Here is a 20,776-nt window from a genome sequence, read left to right as displayed (position 1 = left end):
TTTTATCTATAGGATAACTACTAACTTGAGTATCTTATTTTCTTATGACTCGTACGTGCAACGTATACAATGTAATCCCTCTTTGTGTACAACACGATATGCAATCTATATTTGATCTCCGCCACGGATAGGAAAGTTATAGGAATTTGACTTGAAGCATGTGCAAAACGACAATATCATATTTGACTTTTATCTATAGGATAACTACTAACTTGATAACTACTAACTTGAGTCTCTTATTTTCTTATGACTCATACATATGACGTATACGATGTAATCCCTTTTCGTATACGATGCGATATGGAATCTATATTTTATCAAATATATTTTTTTTAAAAAAAACACACACACACTAACTAGAAGCTTCTTCCTTTCGGTGCAACCAATTAGTGATGTTATATTATGAATATGCGAAAATCCACTGGTTTTTATCAAGTTAGCCATGGGTTTGTGCTGTGATAACGTTTCCACAAAGGTTTTTTTAAAGAATATCTATTACCACATTGACTTGTCTCGGCTATTGTGTTTGATCTACCTATTCTCAAATATGCATATTCATATTTGATATGCATATATTCTATCCGCTTTGTGTGACTGACCATCTCCACCGGTACGTCCTTCGACAGTACTTATGCAGCACCATGGCGCAATGAAGTTATCTATTACTTTATGGTCCAACCTATATTTGCACTTTATTATGTTTAAACCAAATTAATTTGCAAATATTGAAAAAGACTATGTATTTTAGGTTTCTCTAGCCAATAATGGCAATTCAGTTAAGGTCATTTCGGCTTACCGACTGAACGGATTATATGTAATAATCTCTCTTTAGCTGGCAATATGAAATAAAGCCACCTAATTAAACAAAAATTTTGTCCACCTTTATCAATTGAAAATAGTTTCTTTATGGAATAAGAGAAAGAATTAACCCAATCTGACCTCTGATCGGAAGTCATCTTTGTTCTCTACTTTAATCTATGAGTTCCGTTGTTATCACAAAGAAGACTAGCTATAAGCATGAGAGGCATATGTTCCCGATCGTTGCTTGTTGAACCGGGTAGCCCCTAGGGTTCTAGGCTCTGCACCAAGATTCAGAAAGATTGTCTTTTAGTTATGCAATTTGTACATACTGTTTTATAGGAAAAAATATACTTCAACGCTAGTAACCAGTAGGACTTTTCGCTCGAGCTAGCTCACAAAACAAAATGGAACGACTCATTAGAATGTGATTATCGATGTGCTGTACCCGTCTACAGTATTTGTAACATGGCCAGTATTTAGTAACGACCTTTTCAATGCTCGTTATCGCGCTATAAATAGGTCGCCGAGATGGATCAGTAACACATTAACCCATGAACGTTAGTAAACCATGTTAGGAAACGATAGGCGAACAAACGATAAAAAACAATAGATCAATCACAAAAGACACGAGATTTAACGTGGAAAACCCTCCTAAAATAGGAGAGAAAAAACCACGGGCGCCAGCCAGCAAAATATCTTCACTATATCTGAGGTGAGGTTACATCTCTGCACGGCGGCTTACAAGAGGTATATATATAGTGGAACCCTAAAAGGGATGATGATCCGTACCGCGGGGGCTCCGCCCCCGCACCCCCGGGCGTCCCCAGGCGCACAGCCCAATGGGCCAGCTTCAGCCTTCGCTCCGCTACGGCAGAAGCTGGCCTTTATTAAGTGTAAATGAATTTGGATCACAATTCAACAAAACTCCACCTTGAGACAAATTCCTTCTTATAACATGAATCAATCCTTCACCCTGAACACAACAAAGACAAAAAACACTTTCGGCGCCAAATAGCCTCTCGGGCTAAACCACTATACCAACTAAGCTTGAGCAAAGCTTGTCATCATATCAGCAGGATTATCATAAGTACTTATCTTGCATACCTTTAGCTTACCTTGCGCGACTACATCGCGAACATAATGGTACTTGATATCAATGTGCTTTGTCCTCTCATGAAACATCTGATCTTTGGTGAGGCATATAGCACTTTGACTGTCACAAAACAAGTTAATGTAAGAATCAACTCCACAAAGCTCCGCTACGGCAGAAGCTGGCCTTTATTAAGTGTAAATGAATTTGGATCACAATTCAACAAACCAGCGGATGATCAACAACATGGAAGCAGCACCGGCAAACACACTACGGTAAATTCCTTTCTTTAATTTCGTTTTACTGATTCGAACAGATCATCACGTTACAAACGCCAAGACGCATAAAATTTGTGCTTCTCCGTGGCAGGCAGCAGCGACGACGGATCGTTGGGCCGTGACGATGGCTGTCTGGCATGGCCCGGTTATGCCCTCGCGGTACTACTGCTTGTGTTGGGCCATGTGGGCTGGTATGGGCCATGGACCAGTACCCTTCTTCCGCCTTCAAGCCTTTCATGCTTGTGATGCTTGGATGCGGGCTTATTTTCTGCTCCCTTTCACACCGTCGAGGCCCAAGATGCTATGAATCCTATAATCGATTGCACTCCCGACCGTCCCTATTAGCACAACTATTGCTAACTATAGTTACTATACGACTTCCTAGACCTAACGATTGTGAACTTCTCGTGTCATGGGCTTTGGGCCGGCAATTCTAGGCCCATTAGATAGAGTTAGGATTTGTTAGGATTAGGCTAAATAGTCCTCCATCTATATTGGGAGGGTTCCTAGATCAAGATTTATCTTAGTGCCTATGGGCCTGCCTTCTCAGTACGACGGAAAGCGTCGCGCCCTTCTCAGTGCGACGGAAAGCGTCGCGCCGTTTAGGTTCAGGGCTATTCCCTTGTTATTTCCTCTATTATAATTCAATCTATTTCCCTTCACCCCGTTTCATCCCAAATAATCCTAGTTCGGATACCAAGTTGTCGCGTGCTAGGATTATTTTGGATGAAACGTGGTGAAGGGAAATAGATTGGATTATAATAGAGGAAATAATAAGGAATAGCCCTGAACCTAAACGGTGCGACGCTCTCCGTAGTACTGAGAAGGCAAAATCTTGATCTAATGTCTAACTGGTCTGGGATAGGATCCCTCCTTATAAATAGAGGACTCTTTAATCTAAATCCTACAAACCCTAACTCTATCCAATGGGTCTAGGATTCCTGGTCCAAAGCCCATGACATCTCGAGTGTTGCCTCTGTTACTCTTGGTACATACATATACAGAAAACCTAGACAACGGTATCCCGTTGGAATGAGATATCCTTCTATGAGACAGTACCTGATACCTAATATATGTTCTGGTACCAGCTGCATGGTACCCGATACCTGTGATACCTGTTACCCGATACCTATAATACCTAGGATTTGATACCTGTGATACTCATGCAAGAGAATAGTTAATATGTCTATCCCATTGTAACGGGATTCTGTTTTGTAACAGCCCTCATACATATATACATATGCGTGCGTGTGTGGCTTAGGTTTAAAGAAAGAACCAAAGAACGACCGTATAGCTATTTTCTTCTCACCATGTGATCAGCCATCTGTTTATAGCTCTAATACTTTTACTTGTACTGAATAGCTTGAAATGATTGTAAGTATGTACGATATAGAACTTGAAACCACGGCTATATATAGTATAACTTTATCATGTGAAATTTTTTTGTCCCTATTATATGTCAACTGTCTTGTTCAGATCCACTATTTTTTCTTTCAAATAACGCATCGTTTAATAGTTTAAAAAACATACACGCAGAAAATGGAGGAGTAGAAGATGAGAACATGTGGGAGTTGTTCCAAACTCAGCCTTAGGATATGTACGTTTCTCCCCTTTCCTAACTTCTACTCTCTCATTCTTCGTGCACCCACTTCCTAAACTATTTAACGGTGTGTATTTTAGCAAAAATTTCTATAGCAAAATTGCTTGAAAAACCATATTAATCCATATTTTTAAGTATTTGAAAGGGGTTTAATTCGCTCCAATAATTTGATTACAACTTGCAAGTTCTGAAGGAGAATGATCATAATTGATGAAGAAGCAATTCGGCTTGGAGATCAATCCCATTTCTCACCACCATTCTTTATTCTCAGCTTAAAAAATAAATCTCAGCTCAAAGAAATGAGAAGAAAAGCCATGAACAATCAACGATAACCACGCTACCATAACAAAGCCCAGCCGCAGTCAGTGCGACCGTTGGATTCTTTGCAGAGCGTTAAACCACCGGGAGTCAACTTCCGGTGAATCCGAGGGACGGCATTGCGTTTTGAACCTTTGAGACCATTCAATATTATCCACCACACCTTTAAACAATGTCTTCAGATTTTTGACTTCCATCTATAGGATAATTTTATATAGTCCTGTATTTATTTCTTTAAAAAAAATTCTTATGCATGCTAGTATATGTTAGAGCAAAGGATAATGTTGGATACTTTGATTAAGTTACCACCTGTTCTACCGCTTTGTTAGGCTAGGTTTTAGCTCATGTTTTTTTAGTACTTACATGTTTTCAGGGCTCAGTTGTTAGAACAAGCGTGTCCATAAGCCCGAACCGTGCGTATATATGTTCACGACGTGGCAGTAGTGTAGCGAGTCGCTCGCTGCACGATCAGATCGTGTGGGATGGCGCACGACCCACTGGGTTGTGTGGCGGGCAATGCGGATCACATTGATCACGCCGTCTTGTATTTTGCAAATAAAAGGATAAGTAAAGCAACAGAAAAGCTACGCCGTATTATGCAGCACAATCTCTGTGTGCAACTGTGTCTTCCTCGCGTGTGTAGGTGTGTGTTGTGCATTCCAGTGATCTCGCCGACGACTATCTCGCTGGGCTTCAGATAATAATAATGGACTATAAGTTAACTATAAACTAAAATGGAGGAGCTAAAGAAAAGTGATGAGTATTGAATTTTATAGAAGAGCTAACTATACACTAGAATATTTACATTAAATTTATAGTGAGAGAAAAAGAGTAGAGAGAAAAAATAGAGACAACCTTATAATTAAACTATTAGAATATCTCTTCATATACAGCACGATATAAAATCGATGGGTTTTATCGAGTTAGCCGGGCTAAGTTGTAATGACAGATTCTACTAAAACTTATAAAATGATATAGTGAGAAGATATGTATCTTGCACCTCTGGTGAATTTGACATGGCTTTGGTCAAAATTAAGACATGCTAACCGAATAAGTCGTTAAATTAAATAAGTTTTTAATAATGAAAAGCATTCGCATCTACGGCTTCCACCAATAGACATACAGTCAATGAGTTGTAAAAGTTAAATAAAAAAGATTCAATGTTACGAGACAAATCCCCATCTCCCTCCTAAAGATAATCAACGAAAATATCGAGACAACGAGGCGCCTATATAACGACTTCGTGAATCTTAAGTTATATCAATCCAGTCTTTAAGAGATGTTTATAAAAATAGGGTGTGAGTATGTACGTTTATAGGGTGAATATATACACATTGTGAGTGTCTACGTTTGTACTGTATTTCAAAAGAAAACAACCATATAAATTCTAGGGTGAATAGCTAATTTAGTCCCTCAAGTTTCAGCGAAGGCTTAATTTGGTCCTTCACGTTTCATTTTGTCCACATAGATCCTTCAAATATTTGTTTTGGCTTGAAATCATCCTTAGGTCCACTTAATATGCCATATGGCTATTTCTAGTCAATATTTCTATTAGAAAATGCCCTTTTTGCCCTTAATTTGTATACATCTATATACTAGAAAAGAGAAAGCCAACATGAATAAACAACATTACAGATCTACTTCCCATTATTTCGACATGTGCACATGAAACTTAAGCAATTGCTATCGTATACACTTGCTAGTACATAATTTTTTTTCGTTTTACATAATATACTATGTATTATCTATAAAAAATTCAAGCATGCAATTTCTCTCTTATATATGTGAATGATGAGGGGTATAAGTGTCATTTATGAAGAGAGTTGTTGGTTCAAGGATAAGTTTGAACTAAAATGAAAACTTGAAGGACTAATATGGATAGATTGAAACATCAAGATGAAACTTGAAGGATCACTTTGGTTATTCACCCTAAATTCTATAATGATAAGTTAAACTAAATATATGTTCTAGGTGAATCTCAGCTGCTTAGTTCTATTGTTGTGGAATATGTCTACTGTTCAAGCTCTAGACTGAATATGGTTACTCGTATTAAGGTGCTCATAGAAATAGAACGGGTATACTTGAGATTATAGGAGGCGATAATGCCCACATATTTTTCTCTTTAGAAATGGATTATATTTCATTTTCTCGACCACTCTCGAAGCTTCTTTCTTTGGGGCGCACGCTTTGATCAAGGCTGCTCTAGTAAGTAGTAATCTAACTGGATAATTTAAGTTGCTATATATACAATTAGAATAACCCATGGATTTTGTTGACACGGCCGCGGGTTATGCCCATAAGGCCATAATAAATATTTGTACGAAAGGTTTTAAAATGACAATACTATGTTGAGCAAATAAATTACAGCAACGACAGGTCGTTTTGAAGCAATCTAGCTGTAGCCAGTGACCTTTTCAAATTTCAATCGCTGGACGCACGAATTACTCCCTCTGTTACATATTCATATAGATATTAATGAATCTAGACATAACTGACATATATATAAACGTGAACAATGCTAGAAAGTCTTACAATATAAAACGGATGGAGTAATTCTTATATGTGCTCCCCCGCCTTAAATACGGTACCAGGCCAATACGACGATACATTACACGAGATCGAAAGCGAACAAGAAGAAGAAGAAGAGCGGGATGGTGAAGGACGACGCTCTCCCTGACGAGGGCACCCTGCAGTTGTGCGGCTACATACTCATTAGCACATCAGTGGCCGCGATGTAGTTCTCAATTACTTGTCATCGCGCCATGTAAATATAGAACTTTATCATCCAAAAATGATACTAGTAATATATATCGATTTGATTCCAATTTGAACATCTTTTTACGCAGTTTCACGCTGGAACCTTTTGATCCAATATTTTTATTTTAAAGAGTGATCGCCCGCCATCATCTTCGTTAAAGAATGTTCTGTTAAACTTTTTTTAAGTTGTCCAAATGATTGAAGATAGAATTTCTATAGAAAATGATAAGGTATATACTTAAGTTTGTTCAGGCTTGAAAATAGTTCTGAATCCACCATTACCATCCGCCGCGCCTATTTAATTTAGAGATGGAAAGGCTAAAAAAGAGAAAGATTCAATATGCAGAAAGGGGTTCCAAGATAAAATTTTGATAAGAGAGGTCCAAACTGCAAGTCACCTGAGGTCCCGTTCCTTTCCACTATAAAAAGTGGATAAAATTTTGGATATTCATGACACGTTTTTCAAACTGCTAAACGGTATGTTTCGTGTGCGACATATAAAAGTTGCAATAAAATATCATATTAATCAATTTTTAAGTTTGTAATAATTAAAACTCAATTAATCATACGATAATACCACCTCATTTTACGTAAAACACTTAGCACATGTTTGGTTACCCTGAGAAAAACTTGCCTAGCCTGAGACAAGCCTGAGTTATTTTACCCTCTGTTTGGTTGCCACCCTGAGCCTCCTTTCCACTCGCCCGGTATGATTAAACCCGGTATGTCACTAGCATGAGTCAGGCGCCTGAGCTCGAGGCGTAGCATTGCTCGAGGATTACCAGCCTAATCTCTCGCGAAGTCCCATGCATGCTCAGCTAGCACTGCACGAAGCCAAAGCCGTCGCCATCGGTATCGTTGCCGTCAAGCGAAGCCCCCGCCGCCGCCGGCCATCGTGGGAAGCCCCTGTGCTGGCCACCATCGCGCAAAGCCACTGTTGCCGGCCACCGTCGCCCATCGTGCGGAGCCATCGCCATGCCAGGTCGAACGGAGGAACCTGCCGATTCGCTAGGTTTAGTTTTTTGCTGTGGCATACGGTATAGTAAGATCTCTCACCTTCTCGCATGAAGCAGCCCCTGTCGTCTAGCTGGATCTACCGTCTTGCGGAGATGGCTGCCTCCATTTGTTTCGTTAATTATTGACTTGATTTGCATGCGGCTGGGAATTGAAAGTTTAATTTGCCGGTTGTTAGATTTGGGGATCTCTTTCTCAGCATCCTATTTATTTTTCCCTACTTTGTGAGTATGCTAGTAATTTCTCAGAGCTAAGATGTGGATGGAGTGGACGCGGATCCTCTGACTTTACATGCTAAAGTCACGGTGTGACTTTCGGCCAATCTCTACCGTCCGACTCATCCAACGGAGGATATCTCCCGCGGGCTACTTTCGGGCCATTAAATGCCTTGATTGCTGATCCTAACCAACGATTAATGAACCTAATTATCTAAACAATATAATACTGCATGAGATTAGTCTGATAACTGAAAATTACCTCTAATCTGTTGCAGATGAATGTCATTTTAGTACTGATTCTACCCAACGAGTAATAAACCTAAACAATACTACTCCATGAGAGATTAGTCCGGCAACTGCATGAATTTTTTTTTTGGTGACTAAAATTAATAAAGCTGCTTTCCCGCGTTTTTACGGGAAATGAAAAAATGAAAATCAAGTGGATTGAAAGATCGAGAAAAAATTGCAATGCACGCATATTTTTTCTAATAGCAACAGAAATTTAAGCAAATAACTATGTAAAAAAATACATTGCTATATACGTGAAACATAGAGGTGCACTTGATATTTGTTGATTTTGACCTCGAGGTCCCGTGTTCAATCCCCACCACGCTTATAATTTCTTTTTAATAAAATGTTTGGAGGGATCTCGTTTATGTACGTGCAACATATCAATCGATACGTTCTAGCGAGAAAACTAATCACATGTACTGCTTACACTAAATTTTTCAATAATGCTGATTACACAGTAATATATTCACATGGAATCAGCGATTTAGCACACAGATTAGAAGTAATTTACAGTTATCTGACTAATCTCATGTAGTATTATATTGTTTAGGTAATTAGGTTCACTAATCGCTGGTTAGGATCAGCAATGAAATGGCATTTAATGGCCCGAAAGCAGCCCGCAGGAGACGTCCTCCGTCGGATGAGTCGGACGGTGGAGATTAGCCGAAAGTCACACCGTGACTTTAGCAAGTAAAGTCAGAGGATCCGCATCCACATCTGGAGTGGACGCCGAGTTTGGTCGATTTTTGTTTCTTCCCCTGAACACATAATTAATAGAAATAATCTAAGTCCAATCAAATTTTTCTCTCAGTCAAGTGGCCAGGCAAAGCACATGCAATTCTCCGAAGTTGCCTAACCAACCAAATAGGTCCTTAGTATTTATCTTCATCTTTATTTTTATCTTCAGAAGAAAAGAACACAACCTGCTTCTATTTAGTTACCCTTCAGATTATAGATGGCCATAAGGCCCGCTCGACATGGCCCAGCCTAGGCATGGCCCGAGGCGATCGGGCCGGCACGGCACGACCAGCACTTCGGGCCGTTACATACCGGCTCACGGGCTGCACCTCAGGCCGAAAGCACGGGCAGCCCATTGTGCCTTATTTAAAATAAGTCTATTTTCCCTGCCTCATCTTTGGGTTGTAACACATATAGCTAAAATAAGTTTATTTTACATCCCTACTCTTTGGGCTGTGACATATAATGTCTATTTTTCCTCTTTATACTTTGCATCGTGCCTTACATATGGTTGAAACAAGTCTATTTCGCATCCTTCAACTTCGTGTCGGACCGTGTCAGCCCAACATGCTGAGGTAGCAGCCTATGCACGACACGGTTGTTGGGCAGGGCCGGCACGAGCACGAGTCGAATCGGGCCATGCCGTGCCTGGGCCAGGCCATCGGGCTTCGGGCCATATATACTTCAGATCAGTTTCCCATAATTTATCTAAAGTACGCAGCTGCAAAGGCCGTTACTATATACTTGGAGCAGCCTACAAAGAGTATATTTTTCAGCTGCAAAGACTTGAGCAGTACAGAATATAGTAGAGAAAAGCAGCGTACTGGCGTCCGACGAATCATCCCGCGTCGGACGTATCCTGAGAAGCATTTTCCCAATATACATGTGGTTAGGAAAAAAAATACCCTTTTTTTAGAAAAAAAATACTTTTTTTTAAAAAGAAAAATAACTCTGGCCTTCTGGGTTTTCCTGATTTTAACGATGGTGAGCGTTGACATCATGCCAGCCAACCTGACCGACCTCACCAACAGCAAAGCGGCGAGTCACTCCGCCTTCGAAACATGTGTGAGAACGAGCGGACATTTAACTATTTATCACTTCTAAGATGCGGTAATTAAAATTTTATCACTCACATCTATGTTATGTGGATTTAGTAATAAATTTTTAATTGTCATTAGTAAGAGTGACAAATAGTTAAGGCCATTTTTTCTTATTAAGATTTAGATTTTACCTTGGTTCCGTTAGTATGCTTTTCAAATAATTAAAATGTATGTTTTGTGCGAAAAACATTCTATATAAAAATTATTTTAAAATATCAAACATATATATTGTGGAGTTTGTAATTATTAAAACTTAATTATATGCTAATGATTTTCTGTTTTTACGCACTCAACTTAATCAAGATGAATAGTACTCTCTGTCTCATATCAAGCATTTTGGTGAATGTTTTAATCGTCCATCTTATTTAAAATGATCTCGAGAATAAGGCTGCCTAGAAAATAAACATACTGCATTAGGTAGATGAATGAAAATAGAAAACAGAAAGGTCTCCATCAACTTTCTCGGCTGTGTTCGATAATAGGGATTGGGAACCATCTCCATAGTACGAAAAACAGAGCAGTCCATTAGCGTGTGATTAATTAAGTATTATCTTTTTAAAAAAAAATAGATTAATTTGATTCTTTTTAAGCAATTTTTTTACAGAAGCTTTTTGGAAAAACATACCGTTTAGTAATTTGAAAAGTGTACGCGCGGAAAAAAGAGGGGGTTGGAAACCCAGGGCAAAAGAACACAGCCGAGCTTGTCTTCCTCCTCACGCCAACTCCTCCCCTCCTCGTCCTGATCTGCGGCGAATCGTGGAGAGATGGACGGATGAGATCGCTTCCAAGGGAGGCTTAGAGCAAGTTCAATAGTATAGCCAACTACTAGCTCCAATTCATTTATAGCTAATCTGAATAGCTCATTCATACAATAGTTATATACTACACTATTAATACTTATCCCACCTGCCATACACACACTGCGTCTTGAAGTCCGTGCTACAGCTGGCTATAAATCTGTAGCCCGTTTTTTTTCTCTCTCCTCATTTATCTTCTTAAAATATGTTTGTAGTTGCTATTTTACCTGCTCTTAGGAGAGAAGGCAGCCGCAACTCACGGAGTGGTCAAAACGGGCCGGGCCGAGGCCGGAGTAGTCTATTCAAATATACTACTCCCCGTTTCCATCGCCTCCTCACTCCCTTCCATTCCATTCCCTTTGCGCGCAGCCTCGTCGCCTCGCCTCGCCGATCCGCCTCTCGTTCCGCCCGCCTTCCGCCCCCTCAAGATGGTGAAGGTACAGCGACCCCCCCTCGATCCGTTTATTCCAGTATTTTGCTCATGGTGTTTTGATCCGGTCGATCGAGAATTCGAGATGCGTATGTGTGCGGGTGTGCCGAGCTTCGATTTCGGTAGTGCGGGTTTAGAAATTTTAGATCGGAGGAAGATGTGGCCCGACTGGCTGGCGCCTCATGTTTCTGTTCGACCTATGACACCAATACGTGGAATTTGACCATAACAGCGAAGGGGAAGGGGAATTTGGCCTACTGGCTATTTCGTTGTTTGTAAGGTTGAGTTTTGTGAAACATCCTGCTTCCATATCTATCACTCTGTCTTTTTTTTTTCTTTTTTGCCGGGAAATCTAGTCATATAAACTTTTAAGGCTTTGTTTGGTTAATCCCCGTGAGAGAGGGATTAGAGGGGATTTATCCCCCCCTCCAATCCCCTTCAATTCCGTCCAAACCAAAGGGGAACATGTTATTTTGCGTTATCCATGCCTCACCTGGTTTAATATGAAATTTAACTCAAAATTGTATGATTCATATCCCAGATCCATGTAGTCCAGTTGATGTTGTACGTTCTAATCGCTTCCCGGGCTACTAAATTCTCCTTTTTACTGTGTTAGGCCTTGTTTACTAAATTCCCCTTTTTACTGTGTTAGGCCTTGTTTGTTTAATCCCCAAGAGGAGGGGATTGAGGGGAAATAATTCCACACCACAATAGGTGTGGAATAAATCCCCTCCAGATCCATCTCAATCCTCTTGTGGGAGGGATTAACCAAACAAGTCCTTATGGGGTTTGTTCCAGTTGTTATGACGTGATTTAGCCTTTGATAGCTGCATATTTTGCTCCAATACTGTCGCTGAATGTTGACTTGCTGTGCTGTGGTGAATTCAGATAGGTTATTATTGCAAAGGTTCATGTAGGTTTTGATCTATTCATTGTTGGACCAGCTAATGTTGACTACTCCTTTTGTGATTGAAGAACATCCTATTTGCGATTGAACATCCGTTTCTAAATTCTAAGTAATGTGAAGATGCATGTCAGCTAGTTTTATTGATTCAGGTTCTAATCGGCTAATATTTATCCATCTAGATTTTACTACTTTAGTGATTTGTCCTGATGGAGTGCTGCATCTGCATGTTAGTTGTTTAGATTCACTACTTTATGTTAATTACTGATGGTTTCAGCCATACCCTAAGCATTCAAATCTAGCAGTTTAAGCTACATCTTTACATAACCGTCCTATATATATGTGATGCCCAGCAGGTCGACACGTCGGCATTTGTGATCTTGCTGTATTGTGCTTCCCCAATGGTAGCTGTGGCTTGGCAGGCAGAACCTTTGCAATGGTCTCTGCTACTTCTGTTGGGGATCTGGCTCATCGGCTGCTTCAAGCTCTTCGGTCTTCTCCATATAATGTTTCCAGCATATCATGGAGACAACCACAGCATGGGAGCAGCAACACCAACAAGCCCAGCATGGTAAGACATGAGAGACCTTCACATACCACTAGTTCCTTTGTTGACAAACTGTCCTGTATAAAGTAGCACGAAAAATACCAATTGTAACCTGTGATATTGAAATTCTCAGAGCACGGGATGTGATAATCTATCTATTATATACAGTATTATTATAGAAAGACTAAAATGAGCCCCACATTTGCTATGAATGCATTTAAATTGTCATGTTAATCGGGGAAAAGAGGACTAATATCTAGACTATGGATCATATGATGCTCCCAAATTATAACAGGACTGCTCAACTATAATTATACAAAGAAAATACAATCGTCTGCGTAAATATGAAAGTAAGAGTTGTGAAGTATATCTTGTACTTTTTTTTTTGCGAACACTCATCTTATACTTTAAAATAAACTTCAATCTAGTTTGTGCTGAACAATTGGCTGCCTTTTCTAATTCACATAGAATGAATGCACTCTTCTTAGTGTCCCTTAGATCCTCAATATCATGTTCATGCCATATATTATCTTGTGCATGTAAAATCGTACCCTACTTATAAATTGAGGTGTGGATGTACCCGTGGAAATTTTTATTCTTCTCTTACACCTTGCAGTGTTGAACTGGTGAACCGTGCGGAGGTGGCCTGGTCCGGCTACATCCTGATGGCCGCACCAGTGTTGGCCGTATGGGCTGGCTTCATCAGTGGACCAGAAATCTCCTTCCTGGCATTCTTGCTCCTGCTTCTTGGGTGCCGGTTTGTTTACCTTGCTATGCTCGCACCGTCCAAGTTCAAGATGTCCTTGCAACATTTTCATGGCCCACATCAAAAAAAAAAGAAAGAAGCTAGCTAAACATCTTGTATAGTAGTATGTCCCACCAAAAAAAAAAAAAAACATGTGTCAAACTGTTTGTGAGTTGTCAGTTATCCCCGCAATGTCTGTACCTGTAGGCTCTGTAGCTGTACTGTGGTATTATACTAGTAGTTATGTTGTGTATGTCCCATATAACTATTCAAAAAAGTCTGTGTGTGGTGTGCAGGGTCAGAGGGTCCATCATAGAACTTTATTTTCTTGTGTATTATTATTGTGTGGTGTATGTCCGATATGCCTTGTATTTGAATACAAAACCTTACTGTGTGAAATATAAATACCGTATTGTATATTACTTGTGCCTCCTGATCTTAGTGATGTACCACCTATTACTGTACGTCAATTTACATTTTACCCTCATGATTGATCAAAATGTGAATTATTTTGCCTTACTGGAAATGGACTGAATCCCATATAAAATGTAACTGCTGACCAGAGACAAAGCCAGGCTGTCAAGATCTTGAAAACAGGATAATCTTAATTGTAAATTCCTAAAATGGGCTTGAATACGATGAAAATTTTACCACTCTATTAAGCTGCGTTCGTTTTCCACGGTTGGGAACTAATCCCTCTAACACGTAAAACGGTCTAACACGTAAAACGAAGCGATTCATTAGTGCAAAATTAATTAAATATTAGCTAATTTTTTTAAAAAATGGATTATTATGATTTTTTTAAAGCAACTTTTGTATAGAACTTTTTTGCAAAAAAACACACCGTTTACCGTTTATTAGTTTGAAAAGCGTGCGTGTGAAAAATGAGAGACGTGAGTTGGGAAAAAATGGGGAAGAACACAGCCTAAATCTTCACCGAGACACATGCTATGTTCACCCTTTCTAGCATCAACAATACCAAATTATGGTTTAAATTCAAATTATTTAATCAGAAAGAAATATTATAATTGCTACTATGTATAATAATAAATATCTATATTTCAAACGTGTTTTCTTATAAATATTGACATTTGTTGTTTCCAGAAGCTAGAACTGTAAAATAGCAAAATTTGTCAAGTACAGAGAGTATGAAAAGAGGATAAGGACGCAAAATTTGTCAAGTACACAAAGTAGGAAAAGAGGATAAGGACGCAAGCAAGGAATTAGTGTAGTTTGGGCACGTAAAACAGAATTATGTGTGTTTTAAGTACTAGGGGACAAGGGTTTGTAAGACATTGGTAACAACAGGAAATAAACAAACTTTAAAGTTCATCCATTTCTCAAAAAAAAAAAAGTCCCTTTCAGACGAGAGCCGTAGACTTTGACAACTTTCTGGATTGATTATACATGAACCCCACATATCAAGTGACGAAGAACGGTCTCGCGTCCAGGCAATCGACACAGAACGGGTTTTGACTAGATTCCCATATTGCCTTAAAATATATAAACTGTACACGGTACACGCAGGACGCAAACCAATGGTGGAACAGAGGTGGTGTTGGAATGAAGATAAAAATTAAGCGTTTTACGTAAAATGAGGTGGTAATAATGTGTGATTAATTTAGTTTGAATTATTATAAACTTGAAAAAATAGATTAATCTGATATTTTAGAACAACTTTCATATAGAAAGTTTTCGCACGAAACGTATCGTTCAGCAATTTGAAAAGCGTGCTACTTTTATCCAAAAGTTTATCCAACTTTTGGACAACCCACAGCTACACTTATTTTGGGACAGATAAAGTACTAAAATTGCTATTAGGACACCATCTCTTCCAAAACATTCTACGGCTGTGTTCATCGTCCTCCTTTCAACTTCTATTTCTTTAAGTCTCATCTTTTCTCTTATGTTTATGCTTATCAGCTAAAATTTGAATTTTCAAACTTAAATTTGAAGCTGATTTTGAGGTTTTTTCATCGAAGTTTATTTTTCAACATTTGCTTTTATATCGTTAAAAACACGCATATAAAAGTTTTATTCAAAAATTACTATTTGTTTGGCTTATTGACGATGGGTCCGTTCGTTTTTTCACTTTTTTCGAACCGTTAAACGATGTGTTTTTTTAAAGTAACTTTCATATAGAGCTTTTTTTCGAACTCTATGCTTTTTAAAGTAAACCCCTCGATATTTTCAGGGCATCTACAATTAGGGACACTTCATGGGTGCCCTCACTAACTGAGGCACTCTCTTGGGCACTCCCCTCACAATGGAAGACACCCTAGATGGGCTCTCCAAAATATGAGGCCACTGGATGAAGATACTCAAGCCTATAATGGGTGTCGCGACCCCTGTAGCCTCAACCGCCCTCCCCCGCCGCTCCGTTTCCTTCGTCCTCCCCTTCCACCTCGCCGGCGCCGGATCCCCTCTCTCTCTCTCTCTCTCCACCGCCTCTCTCTCCCTCTCTCGTTGTCGCCTCTCTCTCCCTCGCGGTGGCCGATGGCAAGCGGTGCCGCGCGGTCGTCGCCGGGTCGGGCTCACGACCTAAGCCGACCGTCGTCGCCAGCCAGAGGCTGCAAAACCCCCGCTCGTCGCCGCCTCACGCCAGCCTCACCCCACTGGCGCCACCGGCGGCCGGAGGCGGCAGATTTGGCACCGTCATGCGTGGATCTGGCCCCCTCGCGGGCAGATCGGGATGGAGCGGCGCCGGCGGAGGAGGTTGCGCAGATCGTCGCCGGCATCGTCTCCGCCTCTCGTCTCCCTCTTCTTCTCACCGCCGAATCGCACCTCTCTCCCTCGCCGCCACCGCTGGCCTCTCTCTCTCCCTCTCTCTCCTGTCGCCTGCGGCTGCGAGGGGTGGAAGGGGAAATTTTTTCGGTGGGAACGGTGTCCACAGGCCATGCTTGCACCCAACGCGCCCCCTCAGTTGCGTTCCCCTGCCAAAAGCGAGCGAGGGACGCGTTCCATCGTGGAGGGACGGCGCCGACGATAAAGCAAACGGCGACGTACGGAGGGGACTACGGGGACGACCTAGGGCTACACATTGATGATGGCCTTAAAGTTCTTGTCGTTACTCGAAAAACGGTTCGAAAGTAACTGTGCTTTTAAAGTAACTGTGGATGGGAGAAGTTACTTTAAAGTAACTGTGTTTTACAACTGTGTCTTTTTGAAAGTTGCTTTTAACTGTGTTTTTCGAACCTTTCTCGGAGGCTCGGAGCCCATTCTCCGCTCGTAGAGGCCCGGCCCGGAGACGTGGAACTGAATGGGAGCTTCCACGCTACCACGCACCACGGTCCCAGCTGTCAGTCTGTGAGCAAGGCTAGTCGATCGATCCTTCTAGTAGCTATAAACCCTTCCGCTTCCGCTTCACCCCGCTGCTTGGGGTTTCCGTGGGGTTCTCTTCTCCGCCTCCGAATCCCCTCTTCAGATCCGCCCATTGTTCTTCCTCCGATCCTCTCCCCGTTCCCAGTTCCTCTCCTGATTCATCAGCCTCGCCGATCTGCCCCGCTGCTTCTTCTGATCGATCGATCAAGGTACGCATCATAAACCCCCCGATGCGTTCATTCCAGTATATGTTCCCTGATATCTTTGTTCGGATCGAGGAATTCCGGTTCGTATTGTCGGAATTTGTCACCCAATTCGCACGTTTATTGGAATATATGCTATGGGGGATGTGTGAGTTTGAATTCTTCGTGCCGTCTTCGATCTCTCCCCTTCCGTTTGACTGCGCCGTGGGCGTCGCCGCTGCGGGGCTCCCGACCTCGAGATATCGGGCGCTCCCCCCCCTTCCGCTCTAGCTCGTCGATCTGCTGCTCCTCGGCTCATATCCCCTCCACCGCGCCGCGCGCGCGGCCGGAGGAGGAGGTAGGGCGAACCGAGGCAGCGGAAGGAAGGAGGAGTGGAGCGATTGCGCGGCGGCGCCATGAGGTGGATGCGAACGGACGGAAGGGGAGAAAGATAGATAGCACGGAACAAAACAATCCGCATCCCTGTTGGTAAATTCTAGAAGCCGCCGCGAATTAGATGGTAAATTCCGAAAATGGTTGCGAATTAATTGACATATAACGAAATTTCTTGGTTTGGATGTGTGTCTGTGGAGCTCGATTTTGGTAGCCGGGTTTAATATGACAGGCTCGAAGGAACACCATAGAGTAAAATCCATAAACCCACAAGTTCCATTGTATGAATTAAATTGTAGGTCTTAGGTTTTTGAGACAGTTCGTTGCAAAAACCCAGTTCTAGAATTGTAAAATTTACTTGAAATTATGTGATCACAAATCTAAGATCCATATAGATCTGTTGATGTTATGGTCTGATACTCTGATCACTTCTGGTGTATAACTAATCCCTTTTGAGCTGTTATGTGCTATGCTTTGATTCGGCCAATTGGTCGCTGCAAATTTTGCTCTAGTGCTGTTGCTGACTTGCTGTCCCACGGTGGTGAGTTCGAACTAGATTGTTACTGCACATGTTCACGTAGACTTCGATATAATCATTGTTTGGACCAGCTAATGTAGACTATAGTTATGATTGGACAGTATTCCTAGTCCATTTCTAAGTATCGAAACAGGAAATTTATATTGTTGGAAAAAAAATTTGCTAGGCATGCCGCATCGTTTATCTGAAGATTATTATTATCAGCATTTCCAGTAGTTTTGCTGATACAGATTCCACTTGATTATTATCTACATCAAAATTTCACTAGATTACTTGTTATCTGCTTCTTTGTGATTCGTCCTGATTTACTGTTCCATCTGCATGTTAGTTACTCTCTAAATTCACCACTTCTTATATCAATGGCCACTGGTTTCAGCCATAACTTGAACACTGAAATCTAGCAGTTTAACCGACATCCTAACACAATCGACCTATATGTATGTGGTGGCTGTTTGCTAGTTGTTTACTTCATGTTTATCACTGCAGCTAGATTATTACCATCTACAAGCACTGTGCATATCGATTTCCATGTATAGTTGTGACTTCTCGTGCTCACTTACCATGTTTGGTTGTTTTTGTACGTGCAGATGCCGGTGCACATCGACATCGTGCACCGCCTCTGTGGTGGCCAGCTTGTTGATCTCAACAGGGTGAATGCAGGCCCTGACCATAACCGCGGGGTGCCAGCCAATGGTGCCCAGCAGTTTAACTGGTCAGGGTTCAGTCTCATGCTTGGTGCAGCCCAGATAATGGTTTTGGCTTGGCAAGTGATACATGTGCCGTGGCCTCTGCTGCTTCTTGCGTTGATGACCTGGTTCATCGGCTGCCTCAGGCTATATGGTTTTCAAATCGCTTTTCCTGTATATTATCATTGGCACGGTGACAACAACAACCAAGGTGCAGCAGCACCAGCAAGTGCAGGAGCAGGACGGTAAGGCACATACCACCACTTTTGTTGCAAACCATCCTATATGAGTTGCTGGAAATGCATCAACCATGCTTTGTTGAAAATTCTATATCACAGGATGCGATATTCTTTCTAATTAACCTAAAATTGATTTTATTCTTACAAAACTCGTGTGTGCTGCCCTGAAACCCTCAGTGTCATGTTCATGCCATATGGGATCCCATGCGAGTAAACATTTTCACACACCATTCATAAATTGGGTTGTGGGTGTAACCATACAGAACTTACATTACTCTTGCAACGTGCAGTGATGGAATGGTGAATAATGCTGTGGAGGAGAACACCATTCCGGATGGGGGCAGTCTAGCCTGGAGCGGCTACGCCATGATTGTCTTATCAGTGTTGGCCTTGTGGTCTGGGTTCGTCAGTGAACCAGTGGCGGTCTTCCTGGCCTTCGTGCTTCTGTTGCTTGGTTGTGGCTTTCTTCACGTCGCCATGCTCGCACCGTCCAAGCCCAAGATGCTCTGATCCACGGCGATACTAAGAATTTTGGGTATTGTGTGTTCATAGGTTTCACAGAAGGATATGAAAACAAAACAAAAAAAAGGTTATGCGTGTATGTTATGTGCTCCATAGAACACCAATCATGAATGCATATATTTATAGGAGTATTTGGGAACTATGTACAGTACCTTACTGCCTTGTATACATAGAAGATAGAACCTTGTGTGAAATGTGTAATTAAAATTCATCTGGGCCTCCTGATATATCATTTATTACTGCAAGTCATATTACATTTCATCATCTTGATGACTTGATCTATGTATGACTTGATCTTGTTGCTCCCACTTTGCTGGAATAGTGAGTTTTACTTAGACATGTACGAAGCGAAGCTACTACTCCCCCGCTGTAAAATACTCCGTATACTATAAACCTAGGACAGGCGAAGCTGCCGCCGTCCAGGACACTGGATAGTGGGCTTGATGGCGTCCGCCCGAGAGGCGAGAGCCCAAGACATCCTGAGTTCCTGACCACCTCCACGGCCCACAGCGATCGATTTCCGCGCTTCCAGCCCATTGGGCTTATTTGGGCTGGTATTATCACCGCTTGGCGCTTGTCCCGTACGGCTACTCTATTGGGTCTACAGGTTCAGTTTCTGAATCTGAAACACCATTGCTGGATGCTGCTACTCCAATTCTGCACTTCATTTTGTTCAGAAAAAATTTCAAGTACACTGATGCAGGTGCTGCTTTCGGATTTGATTCACCACCCACCCCAAACATAAAAAGGGTTTCACTCCAATCATTTGCCATTACAAATTCTGCAGGAGAATGATGATGATGTAGAGCGATTCAGCTTGGAGATCATCCATCATTGCCTTCTCACCATCACCACTCTTTCTCAACTTGAATGAATGACAAGGAAAGTTGATTGATGATAAAAAGGCAGGGCACAGGAAAAGCAGAATCGTTGCCTGTTTCAAAAGGAGAAACGATCTCCATGTAGAGGAAGAGGGGGCACTTCTAGCCATCCAAATCGTTCGGCCCTCTGAATGTTCAGAGATTCGGATTCTCCCTCTCCTCGTCCTGCTTTCATTGGGGTAAAGAGTATCTCCAATAGCCTCTTTAAATGGTTTTTTAAATTAGACTTTTATGAAGTAAAAAAAATCATTCTTCAACCGCTTCTCTAACTTGACGGCGCATCAAAGAGACTTGCACCGAGAACTTATTTGTAAAAAAAAATTAACAAGATTAAAATATAAATATTTTTCTTACATATGGAACATTTTGCTCTAGCCTTTTTGCAT

At 41.3% G+C, this 20,776-nt stretch overlaps 2 protein-coding genes across 3 annotated transcripts; both read left to right on the top strand.

The window, feature by feature from the left end:
• The first annotated feature begins 11,308 nt into the window (after positions 1–11,308).
• On the top strand, positions 11,309–14,047 carry LOC127775823 (uncharacterized). 2 transcript variants are annotated; one of them, XM_052302129.1, is made up of 3 exons: positions 11,309–11,439; positions 12,690–12,907; positions 13,500–14,047. In XM_052302129.1, the coding sequence occupies exons 1-3, from the start codon at positions 11,431–11,433 to the stop codon at positions 13,735–13,737; spliced, it is 465 nt and encodes a 154-aa protein (XP_052158089.1). In that variant the 5' UTR covers positions 11,309–11,430; the 3' UTR covers positions 13,738–14,047. The 2 variants fall into 2 exon arrangements, with proteins under 2 accessions (XP_052158089.1, XP_052158090.1); XM_052302130.1 differs by having other exon boundaries at positions 11,310–11,439; positions 12,693–12,907.
• Positions 14,048–16,956: 2,909 nt separating this feature from the next.
• Positions 16,957–19,789, top strand: LOC127775552 (uncharacterized). Its single transcript, XM_052301808.1, has 3 exons — positions 16,957–17,158; positions 18,650–18,993; positions 19,278–19,789. The coding sequence occupies exons 2-3, from the start codon at positions 18,650–18,652 to the stop codon at positions 19,495–19,497; spliced, it is 564 nt and encodes a 187-aa protein (XP_052157768.1). The 5' UTR covers positions 16,957–17,158; the 3' UTR covers positions 19,498–19,789.
• Positions 19,790–20,776: the final 987 nt, after the last annotated feature.

The sequence above is a fragment of the Oryza glaberrima genome, chromosome 6, assembly GCF_000147395.1.
Source record: "Oryza glaberrima chromosome 6, OglaRS2, whole genome shotgun sequence".
NCBI lineage: Eukaryota > Viridiplantae > Streptophyta > Magnoliopsida > Poales > Poaceae > Oryza > Oryza glaberrima.
The sequence above is the reverse complement of the archived record's forward strand: the minus strand, read 5'-3'. Positions and strand labels throughout refer to the sequence as shown.

Coding starts and splice junctions, on each gene's coding strand:
- LOC127775823 (XM_052302129.1), top strand. Junction 12,908..13,499: donor ACACCAACAAGCCCAGCATG/GTAAGACATGAG, acceptor TACACCTTGCAG/TGTTGAACTGGTGAACCGTG.
- LOC127775552 (XM_052301808.1), top strand. CDS start 18,650: ATGCCGGTGCACATCGACATCGTGCACCGCCTCTGTGGTGGCCAGCTT. Junction 18,994..19,277: donor GCAAGTGCAGGAGCAGGACG/GTAAGGCACATA, acceptor TGCAACGTGCAG/TGATGGAATGGTGAATAATG.